This window comes from Mastomys coucha, unplaced genomic scaffold, assembly GCF_008632895.1.
Source record: "Mastomys coucha isolate ucsf_1 unplaced genomic scaffold, UCSF_Mcou_1 pScaffold1, whole genome shotgun sequence".
Lineage (NCBI taxonomy): Eukaryota > Metazoa > Chordata > Mammalia > Rodentia > Muridae > Mastomys > Mastomys coucha.
The window spans coordinates 16493564-16513672 of NW_022196891.1; the positions used below are offsets into that span (position 1 = coordinate 16493564).

General features: G+C 47.2%; 1 protein-coding gene across 6 annotated transcripts in view; it reads right to left on the reverse strand.

Annotated features, from left to right (window-relative positions):
• The window catches only part of Cfap221 (cilia and flagella associated protein 221), a 79358-nt gene extending 61296 nt beyond the window's left edge, over positions 1–18062 (reverse strand). The window contains exons 1-6 of one of the 6 annotated variants that reach the window (XM_031380681.1): positions 17959–18062; positions 15176–15361; positions 9405–9505; positions 4691–4777; positions 4410–4508; positions 1660–1760 (exon numbers count right to left, since the gene is read on the reverse strand). In XM_031380681.1, coding sequence (XP_031236541.1) covers positions 1660–1760; positions 4410–4508; positions 4691–4777; positions 9405–9505; positions 15176–15314 — 527 coding nt within the window. In that variant the 5' untranslated portion in view covers positions 15315–15361; positions 17959–18062. The other 5 variants (XM_031380645.1, XM_031380637.1, XM_031380654.1 and 2 more) reach the window with 5 other exon arrangements.
• Positions 18063–20109: the final 2047 nt, after the last annotated feature.

Here is a 20109-nt window from a genome sequence, read left to right on the forward strand (position 1 = left end):
CAGAAATCCTCCTGCCTCTGCCTCCCAAGTGCTGGGATTAAAGGCGTGCGCCACCACCGCCCGGCTGGTCTCTCTTTTCAGTTTGTATCAAGTTGACAAAAAACTTATCAGCACACCCAAGCTCGTCATTTTTCTGCTAGACTGGATAGCCATAAAGACCCTGTGATCTCCCTCTGTCCACCAAGTCCGGTACTTGAGTTATTCGTGCATGTGATCAAACTTTTTTTTTTATACCCTTGAGATTTGAACTCAGGTCCTAATGATTGTGCAACAACTACCTCTTAACCCACTGAGCCATCTCCTCAGCCCCATGCTGAGTTCCATTTGGCCAGGGCTGGAATAGTGTGACATGGTTCCCACCCCTGGACAGAGCCAGCAGGGCGTGGTCCTCCATGAGGGCCGAACAGTTGCTGTGGGCATAGGGCTTGTTTGTATGAAGATATATATTTTACTTCATGTTCCTCCTTTGGGAAATAGTCTCCCTGCCAAGGATATTGGGGAACGTTCTCCCTGACAAGGTTAAGGACTTCATGATAATCAGAGACAGCACGAGTCTAGGAGGTAGGGGTGTGTCTGTGTCTCAGCAAACCCTAAATGCCGAGGCCTCCAGGACAGCCCTTAAGGCTGTGGGAAAGAACTCTGAAAGCATGAGCTCAATATAATTTCTCAACTGTGCAAACTGTAAGGATGTAATATGAATTGAAACTTTGCAGACCTAAAGGAACAGAGGCATCCTATCAGAAAGATATTAAGGAAGGAGATAGAGAGATTTGGGGAGTGGTGATTGCAGGGCAAGCTCCCACCCAGCTAAGTTTATTGTTTGTGTTTACAAAGGCAGGCAGATTCCTGAGTTCAATGTCAGTGTAGGACAGAGGGATTTTAGGTCCAGACCCAGGCATTGTAGGAATGGTAATTTTAGGGCAGGTTGCATCCAGCTAGCTTATTGTCTGTGTTTAACATAGACAGGCAGATCTCTGAATTCCATTGCAATGTTTAAAAAAAAAATGTGCTTGCTGTCTCTTACTAAGAATCAAGGAGCTGGGGTCATAGGATGCTGATTCATGGAAAAATCAAAAGGAAACCTAGGGTAATGGCTGAATTCATATATAAATAAAAGACTGGACTTTTGATCTGCAAGAGATGAGCTATCCAGAGAGAGTTTTTAGAATTGCAAGAAAAGGCTATCTTGAGAGCAGAACACACACGCGCTCACACACACACACACACACACACACACACACAGAGAGAGAGAGAGAGAGAGAGAGAGAGAGAGAGAGAGAGAGAGAGAGCGCAATGTGGAAAGCTATCAATTTGATTTATAACCCACAATTTGACTTCAAGTCGTTTGTTTTGCTGTTCCCGGACACCCCGTGCTCAGAACCCTCTCCAAGCAGAGGCTGGTCCCTGACAGCCTCACTTACATGTTTCTTAATTTAAAAAATCATTTATGTGTCTGCAGAAGTGAAAAGAGGGTGTAGAACCCCCTAGAGCTGAACTTAAGGTGACTGACTGTAAGCCACATGGTGTGGGTGCTGGGATCCAAACTCTGGTCCCCTGCAAGAGCAGCAAGTGTTCTCCACTGCTGAACCACCATCTCCCCAGCCCTCTGTTAGCTTTTCACATCCTGTGGTGCCTTCCTGCTTCACTCTGGGAACTCACCTTTCTCCGAGGAAGACATCCGATAGATTTATGAATGCGGGGAAGTCCAGGTTATTCAAGACAGGGTAGGCATGAATGGGAACGAGCAAGGTGTCATCCCCCTGAAATGGGTGTGGAGGAAAGTTAAAGTTAGTGTTTGCAAAACCGTCACTTTGAACTCTTTTTAATCATTCAAGAATTTCCTTAGGAAACCTTGGTGCTTTAAGTAAAACATGAGAAATACTGGGTTTCTTTTGGAGTGTGTATGTGTGTGTGTGTGTGGACTTGAGCACCCATGTCCATTTGCATGGTGTGCACACACAGTATGGAAATCAAAGGACAACTTTGGACATCATTGTTTAGGTACCAACCACCTTTTTATTATGTAGTTAAGGTCTCTCTTGGAAGTTACCCCAGGGATCATCTTATGTCTGCCTCCTCCTCCTCCTCCTCCTCCTCTTCCTCCTCTTCCTCCCAGCAATGAGATCACAAGCCCATAACAACATGACCAGCATTTTTAAAAAGTGTGCCGTAGGGATCAAACTCAGATCTTCACGCTCGCATGATGAGGACTTTACCACCTGAGCTGTCTCTCAACCCCTAGGAAATCATATTTCCTAACCATGAGCAAGGCACGGAGGCGTTTAGCTTACTGGAACAATGTTCGCCATTACCCATAGAAGCTAAAGGTAATTAATAATCACTGCTGCTGCTGCTCCATCTGCTTCCGCCTGGGGGAGTTATAAAGGAAGACCATGTGATCTTGAAAAGGGTCTTTGATTTTCTCAGGTTTGTATGATCCTCAACAATGTGGATGCAGTTATGCTTTCCCTTAAGGATATCTTTACAAGTCAAAGCAGGCTACAGACTTAAAATGTAAACAGGACTATATCAGTATGGTGTATCTTTCTTAGCTTTGTGACCGTTCCCGGTGACAGGAAATGGGCTCTGTGGCTCTATACGCCAGCTTCCTGACTCTGTATGAGATCGCAGAACTGAATGCGGGGGTTATAAAATATTTGGTAATAGTGAAAGGTCCAAATGCACGAGAACTAAAAAAATTAATTTAAAATCAAATGTTGGTGACTCTGAGATGTTTCTAGCAATACTTGCCCATGGTTTATCTCCTGGTGTCACTGAAGTCTTGGTTCTGAATACAGAACATGGGCACCTGCATCATGTACGCCCGTGAGGCCAAGCAATGACTACTGTCTGAAACACCTTGGCTCAGATTCAAGACTATCGCAACTGTAGAGTACTTATAAATTGTACATATGAAATATTCTGCAAGAGTATTTCTACAGAAACACAACATTTCGATTCTGGAAAATGAGGCTTTTGTTTTTAATTGTTTCTTCTTGGCAGTGAAGCTAGCTTATTTTTTTCTCGCTTATTTCTCAGCATGTATCAAGTGTAGCTTTGGATTGTATTATGTGAGAATGTTCAGGATTTTTTTGTGTATTTGTTTGCTCGGTTTTTAGTTTTATTGTGTATGTGTGTAGTGTCTGCACACGCGTGTGTTGGTATACATGCCTGTGAATGGCCAGGGGAAAATGCTGAATGCCTTGCTCTATCTGCCTCATTCCCTTGAGACAGGGTCTCTCAATGAAGCTAGAACTAGGCGGTCCCTGCAATCCTCCTGTCTCTGTCACAGCATGGTGCTAGGAAAACAGGTACACTCATTCATACCCAGGTTTTGGCATGGCTTCTGGGAACTTGAACTCAGTGCTTTAATCATGAAACGGTCTCCCTAGCCTTGACTTCAGTGTTTGTACAAGGTTTTCTAAAAAAGCCCTGGATGGCCTTGAACTTGAGATCCTTCCTCTACAGTGCTGAAATTTCAGCACTGAAGGCTTAGGCCTTTTAAAAATGAAAACCAAAGGGAAGACCTTACTACGCAAATGATAAGCAATAAGAGTACTATCTGAAAGAAAAAAGAAATTCGTCTGCTGCAACATGTGTGACCTCCCATTGAATGAGGCTAGCTTTGAGACTTCTGAACTTTGAGAGACTGCACCTTTGGCAAAAAGATGAGTGCAAGGGACTTGGGGGGCTGCTCACTCAGGCGGAGGCGGAAGGGTGAATGAAGAGACCTGGCATAGGCTCCCGGGAGCTCAACCAGCAGGCACCTCAGGCACCTCAGGCCGGGAAGCTCCATCTCTCCAAGGACTGAAGATTCTACGCCTGTCTGTGGACATGGCTGCTGGAGTCTTGGGCCAGTCGCCAGTGTTTATAACTACAGAATGGGGCACTATTTATTGTCTAGCTCCGCACTTAAAGGAGCACATTAAGGTTATTTGACAAAGCTTTCACAGGGCCCCACCACCACAAGATAAATGGAAGTCTGGCATAGGCGGTGGGGGATTACAGCGTCCTGTCTTCCCAGGGTCCCTGTGGCCTAACCTCTTTGTAGTTGGGATACAAGGCACAGCCCTGAGCCTACAGCCTCATAGGCCACTCGGAAAGTGCTGAGGGGGTCGCCCTGGCTCTTTCTTCTTCCTTTCAGGGTATGATGGGTTAAGTGCCAGGCACAGCTAGCAGAGAGAGACCTACTGTGCAGGTAGGTGATCCTGCCCAGGATCGTCATGTTCTAATATCTTTCCAGCTGGGAGGAAGGTACAGCTGTTGTGGGCCATCCGGCCTCTTACAACACTGAAAACCCACAGGTCTGTCTAGCTGTCCTCTGTCCTCCGTCAGGATCAGGATTTGTAGGGTCCCCTCCCCTGACCCCGTCTCCCACACCCAACAAATAACAACTTCCAGAAACTCACCTTACAATGAATGCGGACACAGTCATAATAGTAGCGCCACTCATCTGGGGAGAATGTGATAGTGATCCTGAGTGACAGGCCTGGGATGAGGCGATGCTCCTGAAAGGCAGGGAGGCTGTGTTGGGACAGGCCCTGGACCTGACAGACAGCAGCACTGGGGGTGTGATGGGGGGGTCAGGTTGAGTGTGAAGGCTGCATGCACTCCGCCCTAGCAGGCCTGGGTCAGAAACCATAACCCCTCCCACATCTCCCTCAGCAGGGAAGGTGACCCAGGACAATACCTTCTTCTCAAAGTTGATCTGAAAGTATTTGGTCTGTGGGGGTAAAATATGAAGGTGAGTGTCTTCATCGGAAATATTGGCGATATTCTGGGTGAGAGAAAGATGCGTAAGGATTTAAGTTATTTACATATTTATCTCTTCATTGCTTATACCTTATTATTTTAAAATTTTCAAAAGACGTGAAATATGGGCTAGGAGGTGGCTCAGCCAAGGATTGCTGGGCAAGCATGAGGAACCGAGTTCAGATCCCCACCAACCCACTGAAAAAGCTGGGTAGGCAGCAGCAGTTTGTTCATGCTGGGGAGGAGCCAGGAGAACCCCTGCGGCTCCCTGACCAGCAAGGCTAAAAGAGTGGACTAGCTCTAGGCTCTGTGAGAGAACACGCCCATGCCCTCTTCTGGTTATCATGTGTATACATATGGGTGCATACACTTATATACGCATATGTGCACATATGCCAAACACACACACACACACACACACACACACACACACACAAAGAGAGAGAGAGAGGGAGAGAGAGAGAGAGAGAGAGAATAAATAGCATTAGACAAAATTAGCTTTTCCTGTCTTCTTAGAACATGTGTGTTATAGATGTGTGTCTATGTGTTTACATGTAGTATGTTTAATAGACTCAATAGCACACAACTTAAAAATAAGACATATGATCCTTTTAATTTAAAGTTCTAGATTGTCACTTGATTATCACAAATGACTTTGGTAGGACTAGAGAGGTGACTCAGCAGTCAAGAGTGCTTTCAGCACATACAGAGGACCAGGGTTTAGTTCCCAGCACCCACAGCTGATGGCTTACAACACCTGTAACTCCAGATCTGGGGGAATCTAAGAACGCCCTCTCCTGGGTGCCACAGACACTAGCACTCCCATGCACGTACATATACCCTCCACGTCACCCCCAGGGGATACAAAGCCCTCTTTGGCTTCCGAGGGAACTTACATACACATGGCATGCATTCACCCTGACAAATCTCATAGAATAAAATAAAGAAATGACCTTGTTGATTTTTGCCTGAATTTTGCATCCATGGCCAACTAACAATTATAGTAAATAAGTATGGTTCAAAAAAACCCACAAGTATAATGATGCTCGGGCGGGTGCGCTGTGGCGGGGTGTGCTGTGGCGGGGTGTGCTATGGCAGGGTGCGCTATGCCTGTACTGTGCTGTTAAGGCCTTGCATCCCAGGCCCTGAGGAGAAGACCCTGCTACGTATGGTCCTCATTTTGAGACGCAACATTTGGGGAAGGGTAGAGTTCTTAAAAGCTGTATCAGGGCGTTGAATAGTATATTACCGAAACCCCAAGGGCACCCATTGTAGGTTAATGAGCTTTGCCTGGGCCTATAAACACACTGGATGTCTCCTAGGAAAAGTAATGGCTTATTTATTAATACATATAATTTCTGAGACAAAAAAAGAATTGTCCCCAAAGGGGAGAAAAAGTGTACCAAGAGCCTTGGGCTTTGAAAAAAAAACCCACAAAGATCATTATTCAAAATTTCAAAGTAGATTGAAACACCAATATTAATATGTATGCAAACAGATGCCTCAGATCCTTCAGGTTAAGGAACTGCACTGAGTCATTCCACTTGTGGGCAATTTGCATAGTTTCCTGGGCCAAACCTAGGAACGTCCTTGTCCTCTCTTCTGCAGGAAGACAATTCTCAGCATCCAAGCTACCGACATTCCAGAAAATGTCTACCTCACTCTGAGGGGATGCCATGACTGCGAACCCTTCGTAGGCACTACGATTACATCAGTGTAGGACTGAGTCTCCTTGAAAGGAAGTGGAGGCTCCGGTTGAACAGGGTGGGAAACCTACATGAGCTGGCTGCCACGGGAGCCATCTGTAGCCACGCCCAGATCAAGCCCCCAAGGCTGTTAGACCCAGCTTCCATGTCAAGACTGAGTGAGCTCCACGTGAGGGCCATGTCTGTGTCCATATTTCCAACAACACCGTGGTTCAGAATGAGGGCTCTCTCGGCTTGAACCACACACAGGCTTTGGGACAGCCCAGGTGTCATGTGTTCAGTATGTTGAGCCTAGAAAGATGAATTCATCTTTGAAGGAGACGCTCTCACACTCTCACACTTGCTCTGAGTTCAGCCGCAGGTATAAGCAAGAATGTGAGAGAGGTTTCAGATGGTGTGGGTGTTTCTGAAAAGGAAATGGTGCAGCTGGCTGATGACAGAGACCTAACTCACACTGTGCTGCAGAGTCCTGGAATAGAAGAATGACTTGGGACATTTTTTTGGCACAATGAAGACTTCTACTGATTTTCGGAGAGGGAGAAAAACCTTAGTAAAACTGGGTCTCCCCTTGTTTGGCAAGGCTCGTTTTGAAATTGGTGCTGGCCATATGTGCATGCATGTGAGGTCATCTCCTGGGGCATAAGCACTCTGCACACAGAAAAGGGACTCTCCCTCCCCTAGTGGCTGTCAACTGCCAACAGCTCCTTCAGCCCCGAAGGCTGGAGCCTCAAACACCTTTCCCAAACCTTGTTGGAATTTTAACTGGCTAGATCTTGAGAAGGTCTTGTGCAAGCAGCCATAGCCGCTGAGTTCGAATGTGAGAAGGCAAGTCATGACCAGAAGATTACCACTTCCCCATTGTCTGGCTCTTCCGTTCTCTCTGCCCTCTCCTCATCCGTCCCCCAGCTTAGTGGGTGGAGAGGCCGATCCACCTCTTCTGCCGCTGAGCCCACACTTACTAATGCCTAGCACCTCTAACCGCTGCGAATGCCTTTGATAAGAGGATTAAGGTAATTGCCTTGGGCTTCTGCTTAGCTTTACTGAGGGGAACAGGAAACTGGCTTTCCCAGCACCTCCCTGGAGGCTGTTAAGATGAAATCATGTTGTGCTTTTATCTACTTCTTGTGTATTTCTGTATCTGATAGAATCAGCGTGGTGCTTTAGACGTCACACTGTCCTCGGTGAATGAATGCACCGCCCAGTCAGCCTTGTGTGAGAGTGAGCTCGGAGTCTCTCCTCTGTGCACTGAACGTCTTCTGTACGGCAGGCATTGTGCTGGACACCGAGGAAGCAGCGATAAGAAAAAAAAAGCAGGCACGGCGCTGCCCCGCAACAGGGCAGAGTTGACACTTCAGATCTTAAAGATTTTATCTTTAATTGTGTGTACATGTATGTCTTTGTGTGTGTGTGTGGGGGGGGGTTGCACATACATGTGGACGCCAGTGGAGGCTAGAAGGGTGTGTCTGACCCCCTGGAGCTAGAGCTATAGGCAGTTGTGAACTGTCCAACATGGGTTCTGGGAACCAAAGTGAGGCCTTCTGCAAGAGCAGTGTGCACTCTTACTTGCTAAGCCATTTCTCCAGGCTGCTCATGTTGTTTATGCTAATCTCTGAATCTCAACCCACATGGTAAGAAAAGAACAGCAAAGACAAGGTTGCAGCCAGAACTCTCTTGGCCATGCTCTTGGCCATGCTCTGGTCAGGGGTCATGCCTAAATCAGTCATTCTAGCAGAGAGAATGTATATGTTGGAGTACCCAGACCGAGACACATCTCTGGAAAGGCATGGTACCTGACCAGAGCTGGCCAAAGGGACCTCTACCCGGGATGTCCTAGGAAAGGGACCTCCCCTCCCCTGGTATTGTGACCGCACTGGTTTGGAGGAACACAGTCCTTGAATGTAGTCCCGACCCCATCATTCAATCCCCTCTGGACTGGAACGAGTGAGTTAAACTTTTGGAACCAGGGGTTCCCATCTAGATAGCCCCTTCTCAGAGCTACTGAGAGGCCCAGATCCTGGTCCCTAAAGTGGACAGGAGGGTCACAGTTTTAGAAAGGGTGCTGAGAGGGGTCCTCTGGCAGAGTAGAGGTTGATTATTCACTTTATTCGTTTATTACACTGATGCCCTTTCTAATTTCTCTTCAAGGAACGGCCTTTCTGACTAAGTGACCCCCCACCCCATGTGTGTATGTGTATATATTTGTGTGTGTGTTCAAGTACTTGTACGCCTGTGTGTGTTTGTGCATGGAGGCCAGAAGTCAACCTTGGGTGTTCCTTAGGCATTTAGTTTATTTTTTAAATTGTATTACACGTATTTATTGGCACTGTGAGCAGGTGCCGTGGCTTAAGTGTGGGGCCCTAGATGACTTCTAGGAATTGATTCTCACTCTGTCATGGGGATCCTGGGGAGCAAAATCAGGCCGTCAGGGTTGGCGGCAAGTGCTTTAAGCGGCTGAGCTACCTTCAGGGCCCTCCCTTAAATTTTTTTTTTGTTACATTTATGTACTTATGGGGGGGGCGTGCATGTCACAATTGCTCATAGAGGTCAGAGGACAAGTTGAGGGAGTTTGTTTTCTCCCTCTTCCATGTGGGTCCCATGGATTGAGCTCAGGTTGTCAAGCATTTACACAGAGACATCCTCCTGCCCACTCCAGTATTTTTTTTTTTTTTTGAACTAAGATCTCTCACTTTTACCTGGAGCTCAGTGACTCATCTGGTCTGCCCAGGAGACCCCGTTGTCTACCTGTCTCCACCTTCCCAGGAAATGGGCTTACAAGCCCATGCCCTCATAACCCAGCTTTTTGACATAGTGCCGGGAATCAAACTCAGGACCTCATGCTTGTATAGCAAGCAGCTTTCTGACTGAACCATCTCCCCAGCCCCTGCCCTGTATCCGAATTAGTAACACAAATGCTTCCCCGACCCCGTGCCCTTCACAAGTACCTACCAGAATCTGTTGGTGCTCTTTTTCTATCTCACAGCCTCCAAAATGGACTATGCCTGGTCTGGCCTGGATGACCTTATTGTTCAGAAGCTTGGCATAAACCTCTATAAAAGAAAGGTAGACACGTTCATCGTGAGCTGTCAGAGAGAGTATTGCACTGAGGAAGTTCTTATTGGTGTGCGCTCTCTCTACGTTAGAGATCTTTAGGCCCAGTGGGTTCAGCTGCTAGTGAAAATTAGTGAGATTGAATCACGAAAGAAACTAGACTGAGTCTCCTTTTCTTTTTTTTTTTTTAAATTTTTCCATTTTTTTTTTTTTTTTTTTTTTGGTTTTTCAAGACAGGGTTTCTCTGTGTAGCCTTGTCTGTCCTGGAACTCACTCTGTAGACCAGGCTGGCCTCCAACTCAGAAATCTGCCTGCCTCTGCCTCCCAAGTGCTGGGATTAAAGGCGTGTGCCAGCACCGCCCTGAAAAAAATTTTTTTAATTTTTATTTTGTGTGTGTGTGTGTGTGTGTGTGTATGTGTGAGTCAGTCAGTCAGTCTGTCTGTCTGTGCCTGTGAGTACCTACCGAGGCCAGAAGAGGATGTCCGATCCCCCAGAGCTGGAGTTCCATGCAGCTGTGAGCTGCCTGGTATGAGTGATGGGAACGGACTTAGAGCAGAGCAGCGAGTGCCCTCGGTGGGTCAGCCTTCTCTATGCCCTCCGTTCTGTCTGTGTTCATGGGTGCTTACCGCCCATCACAGTTATCTGCTCCCTACATTCGTGATGCATGTCTTTGTGTGTACTTGTGGAGGTCAAAGGACAACCTCTGGGGTGGTGTTTTATGTGTGTCCACTTTTCTTTTGACTTCTGAGATGAGGTGTCTCACAGGCCTTGAACTCATAATGTAGACTAGGCTAGTTGGCCAGTGAGCACCAGGGAGCTGCCTGGCTCTGCTCCCCTAGTGATGGGACTGCAGACACATATCACAGAGACGTGGGTTTTCTTACTGTGGTTGTTGCTGCTGCTGCTCATGGGTTGTAGGGTTTGATTGGGGTCCTCGTGCTTTCAAGGCAAGCACTTTACTGGCTGAGCCATCTCCCTAGCCCACGTTACACATGAAGGTTTCAAAATGAGAATATGAAAAAACCCAACAACTTATTTCATAGTTAGAGTTACTGTTGCTGTGATAAAACACCTTCACCAAAATCAACTCGAGGATGAAAGAATTTCTTTGGCTTATGTGTCCTACTGACTCAGAGCCCACTGAGGGAAGGCGAGGCAGGAACTCAGTATGAGCAAGAACCTGGAGGCGGGAGCTGATGCAGAGGCCATGGAGGGGTGCTGCTTACTGGCTTGTTCTCTGTGGCTTGCTCAGCTTGCTTTCTTACAGAACTCAGGACCACCAGCCAGGGATGGCCCGATCCACAATGGGCACGGTTTCTATCAATCACCAATTAAGAAACTTCTCTGCAGGCGTGCCTACAGTCCGATCCTATGGAAGATTTCTCAATTGAGGTTCTCTCCTCTCAGATGACTTGAAGTTGTGTCAAGTTGACATAAAACTATCCAGCAGACCTCGGCAAAAGCGTGATCCATATTGGCATTAAAAATAATGGCTGGAACCCTTTTCCCTCCTGGAGCCACTGGCACAGACTCAGACACTTCAGGGTGTCTGAAAGTGACGTGTGGTACAGTGTAACACTAACACACACACCCTTGGGTGGAGATTTGAGATGCCAAAGAGACAGGTACTACATGAAACTGTATGTTAAACCTCGAGGAACAGATAGCATTTGTGAGAGAAAGCCAGCTCCGTTCAAATGCTCCAAAAGCCTGCACTATAACATGAAAGCTTCCACTCTGCATAACGGGGCCTTTTGAGCTTCTAAATGCTCTTCCTGCTCCGACCTACATCCCCCTTCTTTGAAGCATCCTCTCTGCCCCTGCCTCATTGTGTATACTTGTGTGTGTGTGTGTGTGTGTGTGTTTACACATTCATGTGTGATCCTGTGGAGTGTCATTCCTTAGAAGCCACACCCTTTCCTATCAATGGAGTTCTCCCCTTCCCCTAGAACTCCCAATGCAACTGTGCTCGAATGACCAGTGAGTCCTTGATTCTCCTGTCTCCACCTGCCAGCACTGGGATAACACGTGCATGTTCCCATGCCTGGCTTTCTAAAATCTCGCGGTCTGGAGGGTTGACTCAGGTCCCCACTTGTGCGCCTCCCTTTATTGACTGAGTCAGCTCCCTCCCCGTGCTCTAGCTCTCAGACACACCTGGTCCTGCTGATTTCCATGTCTCTGTCTGATTCCTTGTTCTAAGTCACAAGAACCTGGAGCTCCCCCCATCCCCCAGAGATGCCGTCTAAACCCTAATGGCACCAATATGGAGCCAATGTTTCCACTGTGTGGAAGTGGAGCGGGGGCAAGACTCAGGATTTATATGCACAGCAGGTCATCAGCAAGCAAACAGCTCGGACCAGTGAGTCGATCACTAATTTTTCTTCCTTTTTTAAGTGGGGGTCTCCTGTATCCCAGGCTACATCAAGCTCACTATCTAGTCAAAGGATGACCTTGAACTTCTAATTCTCTGCCTTCATCTCCGGAGTGCCAAGTTACAGATGTGTGCTAGCTACCACACTCGATTTACACAATGCTGGAGATGGAAGCAAGGGCCCCACGCATGCTAGGCAAGGGCTCTAACAATTGAGCTACAACTCTAAGCCATTTCAGATATTTTTTTCCAATGCTAATTTTGTTTGTTTTAGGGTCACAAAGCAGCAGGCGGTGTTCCTGCCAAGAAATTGCTAAGCACAACAATGTATACATTTCTAAGGTTTAAGGTGGGGCCTGAACCATTGGTGAAGTTGTATTGGGGGTGTGGTTAGTTTTAATTATAAACTTGACACAACAATGACCTGGGAGAAGAGTCTCAATGAAGGATTGTGAAGAATCTAGATTCTAGATCTAGACTCTAGATCAAGTTATTGTAGAGAGAATATCTCGTGTATTGTACGGATTCATCACTTGTCAATTAAAAAGCCTATGGCCTATGGCTAAGGCAGGATATAGAGGTGGGGCATCCAGGAGGAGAAAAGAATTCTGGGATAGAGCCAGGCAGGAGATGTCACTGGGAAGAAAAGAGGAGACAGACGCATGGTACCTGAACACAGCTAACCAGCCACACTGCAGAATGTAGATTACAATAAATGGGCTATCTTAAGTTATGATTTTACTTAGAGAAGAGCCTAGCTATATGGCCAAGGTATTTGTAAATTTATTTTGAGTCTGAATCTTATTTCTAGGAGCATGGGGCTAGGAGGAAAAACCGAGCCCTAACTTCAAGTTGCCTTGTGGACACGTGCATATGAGGCTGTCTTGATGCCCAGCCTGAAACTCGGGGCACCATTCCCTGATTTGGGGGGCCTGGACTGTATAAAAGAAACCAGACGAGCACAAGCATGCATTTATTCTCTCTGCTCTTGACTATGGGTGGGATGTGACTGGCTGCTTTAAGTTCCTGCTTTGAATTCCTTGCTTTGATGGTCTGTGAGCTGAAATAAAATAGACTCTGAGTCAAACCTCCAGACCCCTCTCTCCCCTAAGTCAGAGAATTTTACCACAGCAGTAGAAATGAAACCAAGATAGGGTGACTAACATGACAGTGGGGAGCTAGCCATGGCTCAACACCAGCTGAATGCCCCCCAAAAGGCACCAAAAAGGGATATCCGTCTACTAACAAGGCGGTTAATTACAGCTGTCCCTGCAGGAGCCCGCCCACACTTGGATTCAGGTTTCCCCATGTGACTCTCATAGAGTTACCCGCATCAATGCCTTCGTCTTGATATCTGCCGAGCACCCCTCTTTCTCTTAACCCTTGTGCTGAAGACTTCATTAAAATATATTTTATTAATGAAATTTATATTTAAGATATATTTTATAATAATATAATATATCTGCTTTCTAAACTGGCTAGTTATGAAATTTTTCTGTGTCAAAAAAAATGAATCCTGGTTTGGCAACCAAGTGAGGTCCCTAAAGATTAGGGGAGCTCTTCAGGCTGCTGAGGTTGACGGTGTCTCCTCACGCTTATCAGAACTGTGACTTCTCCAGTATACAGAGAGTTCTTGAGAGTGTTCAAGCAGGGCAGAGATGTGAGTAAGGGGTTCCAGAGTGTGGAAACTGAGGTAGGAAGCGTGGTGGTCCCAAGACCGGCTGAGGGTGGAGATCGTCTGAGTGTTACAGTGGACATTGCTCTTGGAGGGCACTCCCTGGGATGTCTAGGTTCTTACAACCCAGAGCAAGGAATTGCATCAGGACGCGCGAGTGGCGATAAAACAGACATAGTTTATTAAGAGAGAAAAGCACTTCAGGAAATGGAAGTGGGAGGGGCTGGGGAAAGGTCAGAGGCTCAAGGGTGGATGATGAACCATGGATCAGGATTCTTCCGGCCAGGCGTGGTAGGCTTTTGGTCATCTGAGTAGCAGTCATATTTTCTCCACATGCCTGGGACATGTCAGCCTTGGTCGGAGAGTTTTCCAGGCTTTCTCTGCCATTGTTCTTTTATTCAAGTGTTAGCCCTGTGTGTGTGTACACGAGTGCGTGTGCGTGCATGCATGTATGTGTGTGTGCATGTGCGTGTGCATGCATGCATGTGTATGTGTGTGTGTGCGTGTGCATGTGTGTGTCTGTGTGTGTGTGTGTGTGTGCGTGTATGTGTGAGTGTGCATGCATGCGTGTGTGTGTGTGTGTGTGTGTGTGTGTGTGTATGTGTGTGTGTAGACTGTATAACCTTGTTGCCCACTGTGTGTATGTGTTCAGACTGTATAACCTTGGTTGTTATCCATTGTCCATTGTTTTGTAAGGCAGGGTCTCCTACCTCGGCTAGGCTGGCTGGCCAGTGAGCCTCAGGAATCCCTGACCCTCAGGGGTCCTCCTCAGTGCTGAGGTTACAAGTACATACCGTGTCCATGTTTTTTATGTGGGAGCTGGGGTTTGAACTTACATCCTTTTGTGCTTACAGGACAAGTGCTTTACTTACTGACCTCTGTTCCCAGCCTCATGTGCCTTGCTTCCCATCCTACTTTTCCTTACACAGGGGGACAGACAGGAACAACATGTGAAAAAAATGGAAGTCATTGAACCTGTGAGTCATTTTTACTACAAAAAAAATCTACTGTTTGGAGGCAGGAGAAATGTGTCGGCGGTTAAGAGCACTTTCAGCTCTTCCTGTGGACCTGAGTTTCTTAGTGCCCATGCTGGATGGTTTACAAATGCCCATGACTCCAGATCCAGCGCATCGGAGGGGCTCTTTTAGCCTCCATAAGCACCCACAACACATGTGCCACACACACATAAACATATACATAAATGAAAATAAAAATACATCTTTTTAAAAAAAAATCTACCATTTAAGCAGCTAGATCTAAGTAGAATTACCAGTCTTTTGTTTTGTTTTGTTGTTTTTTTAAAAAGATGTATTTATTTATCATTATATGTAAGTACACTGCAGCTGTCTTCAGACACACCAGAAGAGGGCATCAGATCTCATTCCGGATGGTTGTGACCCACCATGTGGTTGCTGAGATTTGAACTCAGGGCCTTCAGAAGAGCAGTCAGTGCTCTTAACCGTTGAGCCATCCCACCAACCTGAATTACCAGCCTTAATAACAAAAACTGTTGTGAGCCTATACATAGTGATACAGTTAGATCAGCACCCACAAACCCAGCTTCCCACACATTGGATCCCCTGGAGACGTAATTCATAGGCAAGGGTTTGCTGCCCACTTACTGGATTCCAGAAGGTGGTTAGGCACTTCCGTTCTTTTCTTGGGCTCCTCTACCAGGCTCTCCAAGAGGAGGGGTGACATCTTATCGAAGGGTTCTTTTGCCTGTTGTAGTTCCTGCATGGGGCTTTTCTCAACTTCCATTTCCTCGGGAGAAATGGAACTGTCTGTCTAGAGTCAAAGGTTATTTCCTGGGGAGAAAAACAGGAGTCCTGGAATGATCATGAGAAACCACGCACATATTTCTTCTCAGTTTTTGACAAATGTACCCCTTGTCTCTACATGGTGTGCTGTGGCTTCAGCCCTCCCCGCCTCTCATCTACTGGACACTGCATTCCCACACAGGGCTGCTTCATTAATCATTTGACATCGCACACCATGACCCAATATGGCAACATGCTCCAAACTCTCCCATGACTCTCCCAAGCTTTTCTAGAATGTGTTCCTGAGATGCTTCTTGGGCACACGGGGGGCGGGGGTTGGGGGGCTGGAGAAAGAAAGAGCTCTCAGGGGCTAATAAATTTGGAAAGTGCCCTAGTTTTCTGTCGTCAATGGCAAGACCTCCCGTCAAAATGAATTAGGAAAGGGTTTATTTGGGCTCACAACTCCAGATTATCAAGGGGAAGTTGAGGCAGGAACTCAACTAGTCACATTAACACCCGCAGTCAAGTGCAGAGAGAAACCAATGCTCCCAGGCTAGCTGTCCGGTCCCTTTTGCTTCCTAGCTTTTCTCACTCTTACATAGTACAGAGCCTAGGGCATGGCACTGCCCACAGAAGGCCAAGTCTTCACACATCAGTTAACAACCAACCCACAGATTCCCAGGGGCCAATCTGATCTAGAGAACTCATTCAGACTCTCCCCAGAGGACTCTAGATGGTTGACAGTTAAAAGTCTCTTTTCTGACACGTCTGCACATCACATTCACAGAGACGAGAACAAGGGTCCCTTGAACATATTGGCCGTTTGCAAGACACAGGCGTTCGTGTGTCACCTTCTGGACCTGTCTGCTGATAGGAGGTGATAGAGGGGTGATGGAGCCTGGAGGCGGCTGTATCCCAGAGACCTGGGGCATGCCTAGGACTCAGGGTCAAAACTGTTTACAGTTGACAGTCATTGGAAATTCTACTTTCCTCATAAACACCCATTCCCAACCCCCTTCCGCATTCTTTCTCAATTACTGTTTTAGACCTCATTTGGCATTAACAGTTTATTACCTTCAAACAGAACTTTACACATTCCACATTTTAAAAGCCTTTATTATTTTGTGGGAGCGGTGGGGAGCAGAAAGTGCATGTGTGGAGGTCAGAGTTGGTTGTCTCCTCCCACTCTTGTGTGGGTTGTGGGGATTGATTGAACTCGGGTCATCGGGCTAGCAAAGCAGGCACATCCACCTACTGAGCCATCTCACTGGCTCCCAATCCCATATTTTCTATATTATCCACAACTCTTGACTCCTTCAAACTAGCCAGGGGACTGCTTGAAGAATCCCCTGAAGTTGAAGGTAAAATCAAGAATGAACACGTCTATGAGTTTTGCTTTATTTTCCCCTGGAGAAGTCCCATAACTTTCGAGAAGACACGACAGAATGTAGAGATACCGTGTCAGTACAGTAGCTGCAACAATCATTTCCAGAAATAAGTTGGGCTGTCCTACCACCACCCCCTCCCCCAGCTCAGTAGCAAAGGCTGCACAATCCTCAACACAGCCTGGGGAACCCGCTTAACATACACCCTTTACCCCAACTCCCGGCCCCCTCTGCCTTCCAATGCCTGCCCCAACTTCACTCCCAACCCTGCTGCTCTTGGTCCCATACAGTCATTGTCTGTGTAGGGTTAAATTGGACTGGGCCCCACCTGGCTAATCCTCCCTCTCTTCTATCAGGCCAACTCATGCTAAAGGGGTAGGTAGAACGCAGGCTCACTCCTACCACCATCATTTCTTTGGGGCTCACCTCGCCCCTACCCGGACCCGATCCCTAGATGAACACCTAGGGGATCTGCCTGGGGGCTCCCGCTGCTTTAGTAGCTTGGCGACCACCTCGAGCGACAAATCCGAAGCCTCTTACCCTGCAGAAGATAGTTCCGGGGCGGGCGCGCAGGAACCTACTCAGAGCGTCGCCATGACAACGCAGACGCTTTCCCAGGCTAAGCCGGGGGACGAGCCCAAACGGCCCCTAAACAAGGGGGAAGTTGGGCGGTTTCTGTTCTGGGACGAGGGTTAACTTGTTTGGTTGGGTTCTGCGCAGTATGCGGAGCCTGAGAAAGACCAGACAGCGCCACTTACGACGTGGAAAACTAATGGATTCCCAGAAGAGCAGAAAACGTTTGGCCACTCTGAGGGCTGGGCAGCCTGCCTGAGCAGATGGGGGCGGGGCTCCCGGAACCGTGGGCCGGACCTCCTGTCCAAGCTCCCCTCTTTTTCCCCTCCCAGTTTTACACTTTGATTTATGGTAAAGTTCGTACACTAGCAAAGTTAGGCAATATGCCAAAAAGAAGCTCCCCTTTTCCCCCCCACTGCAACCCTGGCCACATCTCAGCCAATCTAGTTTTACTTGTACTTTCTATTATTTTGAAGAAATTCCCACATTCTCTTGCCTATTTTTAAAAAAATAGTTTATCTTTTATGTCATCTTTGACAGTTTTGTACATAGAAACAATGTATCTCGATTACATGCACCCCAGCCTGGACCAAGAGCCCTCAATCCATCCCCTCCCCTCCACATCATCTTCTCTTTTAATAATCCACTGACTCCCGTTAGTGCCCCCTACGGGGATGCTGACCTGACCTTGTGCAGGTTTGGTATAGATAACCATGGCTGCTCGGAGTTCCCGGTGCAATGGCGCATCGTGGCCAGAAGACAGCATTTCACCGCACTCTGGCCTTCCTCTGACTCTTCACTCTTCCTGCCCTGCTTCTGTGATTTTCTTTTAGCATGGGGTTGATATGGACGCTCTCATTTAGGCTGAGCACTCAATAGACGCTTTATTCTAAGCACTCCTACTACGTAGGAATCTCTGCATAAACCGGTGCCTGCCACAGAGAGCAGCTTCTCTTTCTCTGGCCAAGGTAAAGGCTCCGTGGTATGAGCATATATATTTCGAAGGCTGTTTGGCAAACATGTGGTTTAGCAAAACATCAGTAGTAGGTTCTTAGAGCGCTGACCCAGCAGGCACCAGCTTTTGACTGGGTTCACAGCACCAGGCTTGAATTCCTACTTGTGGACAAGACTTTAAGTCTAATCCAAAAATCACTGGAAGTTTACAGTGTCCACTCAAAATTCTCTCCCCAGCTTCTCTCCTGGTCTCTCTCCTTTCCTGTTTGACTTGGAACTTGATGTTACTTACAGACATATGTGAGGAGACTCTGGATTATAGAGTTTAGACGTATCTGACTTCCTGTCTACTGTCTACTTCTACACGCGTTCTGCTGGATGTAACCCTTCCCCCATCTGGAAAGGGTTGCAGTTTTTTGTTAGTTTGGTTTGGTCCCACTTTTCCTTCTTATCAACATTCCTACCTATTTAAAAAAAAAAACAACTCATGTTGGGACTGGAAGGGTGGCTCAGTGGTTAAGGGTGCTTGCATCCAAGCCTGAGACTTTAGTTTGATCCTTAAATCCACCTGATAGGAGAAAATCTCCTGTAAGTTGTCCTCTGACAGCAGCACACATGCGTGCGCACACACACACACGCACACACACACACACACACACACACACACACAGAGAGAGAGAGAGAGAGAGAGAGAGAGAAACTTAAAATAACCTCATCTTTCAACACTGGCACTGGGTAAGACTCACTTTCAATGAGAACTCTCTATGTCAGCTTGGAGCCCTGCTCCCCCTGCCTCTACCTCTGGAGTGTTGGAGTTGTAGGTGTGTGCCACCACACCCAGCTCCATCTTTATCTCTTATAACAGTTATCTCTTTGTACACCCCTCATTGTTTGTGTATGTGCCTTGTTTTTGGCTTTGAGATAGTCTCACGCATCTTGGGCCGACTTAAAACTTTGCTACATAGCCAAGGATGGCCTTGACTTTTTCATTTTCCTGCTTCCACTTTCTCAGTGCTGGAATCGCAGGTGTGCACCGTCACTCTCCGTGTGTGTGCAGTGCTGAGGGACTGGGCAGCTGGAGGGCTTTGTGCATGCTAGTCAACCATGCTACACCCCCAGCTCTAGGCATATGCCTCAACACCAAAGTCTTAGGGGAAGGGCCTCATGTCTCTCGTCTCTGGCTCTCCCACAGCCCTTGATGCAGTTCTTAGTCCATAGTGATTTCTTGGTTACTGTTGGCTGAGAAAATGAACATCATCATTGGGTGAGCTCACAGGTTGCTTTAGTTCCTTCTTCTGTATGCCCCAACAGGACGAGACTTCAGGAGAGCAGACAAGCACTCACCTTCCAGCTCTCATGTCCCTTCCCCCAGCATGGACCCCAGGATATTTCCATGCACTTACGTATGTAGATGTGTATTGTGCTACGTTTAATGTGAACTTAGCATTTTTCTTAGTAAAAATATATTTCCTATTATACATAGTAAGTACCCACATGGTCACATAGCAATTAGCAACAGGGCCTGTTGTCATATGTGGTCACTGATTGTTGTCATAGCAGCTCTGTTCTAGCAGCATCTGCTGCATCCAGGCCAAGCGTGGATGCTTGATGAATTTAGGGCTGGGCACATCATCTCACTCTGGCTACCGAGACTCTAGCTCCTGGGAGAAGCTTGTAGATGGCTTTCTCTCTGGTAAGAAGGACAGACAGACATATGCTATTGCACTAGGTCCTTTCCCCATACCCATGACAAAATGCCTGACAAAAGCAACTTTAAAAAGGATGGGTTCGTTTTGGCTTAGTTCAGGAGTATAGTCCACCATGGGGGACGGCATGCCAATTACAGTGTGAGGTGGCTGGTAACATTCAGTCCTCCGTCCGGAA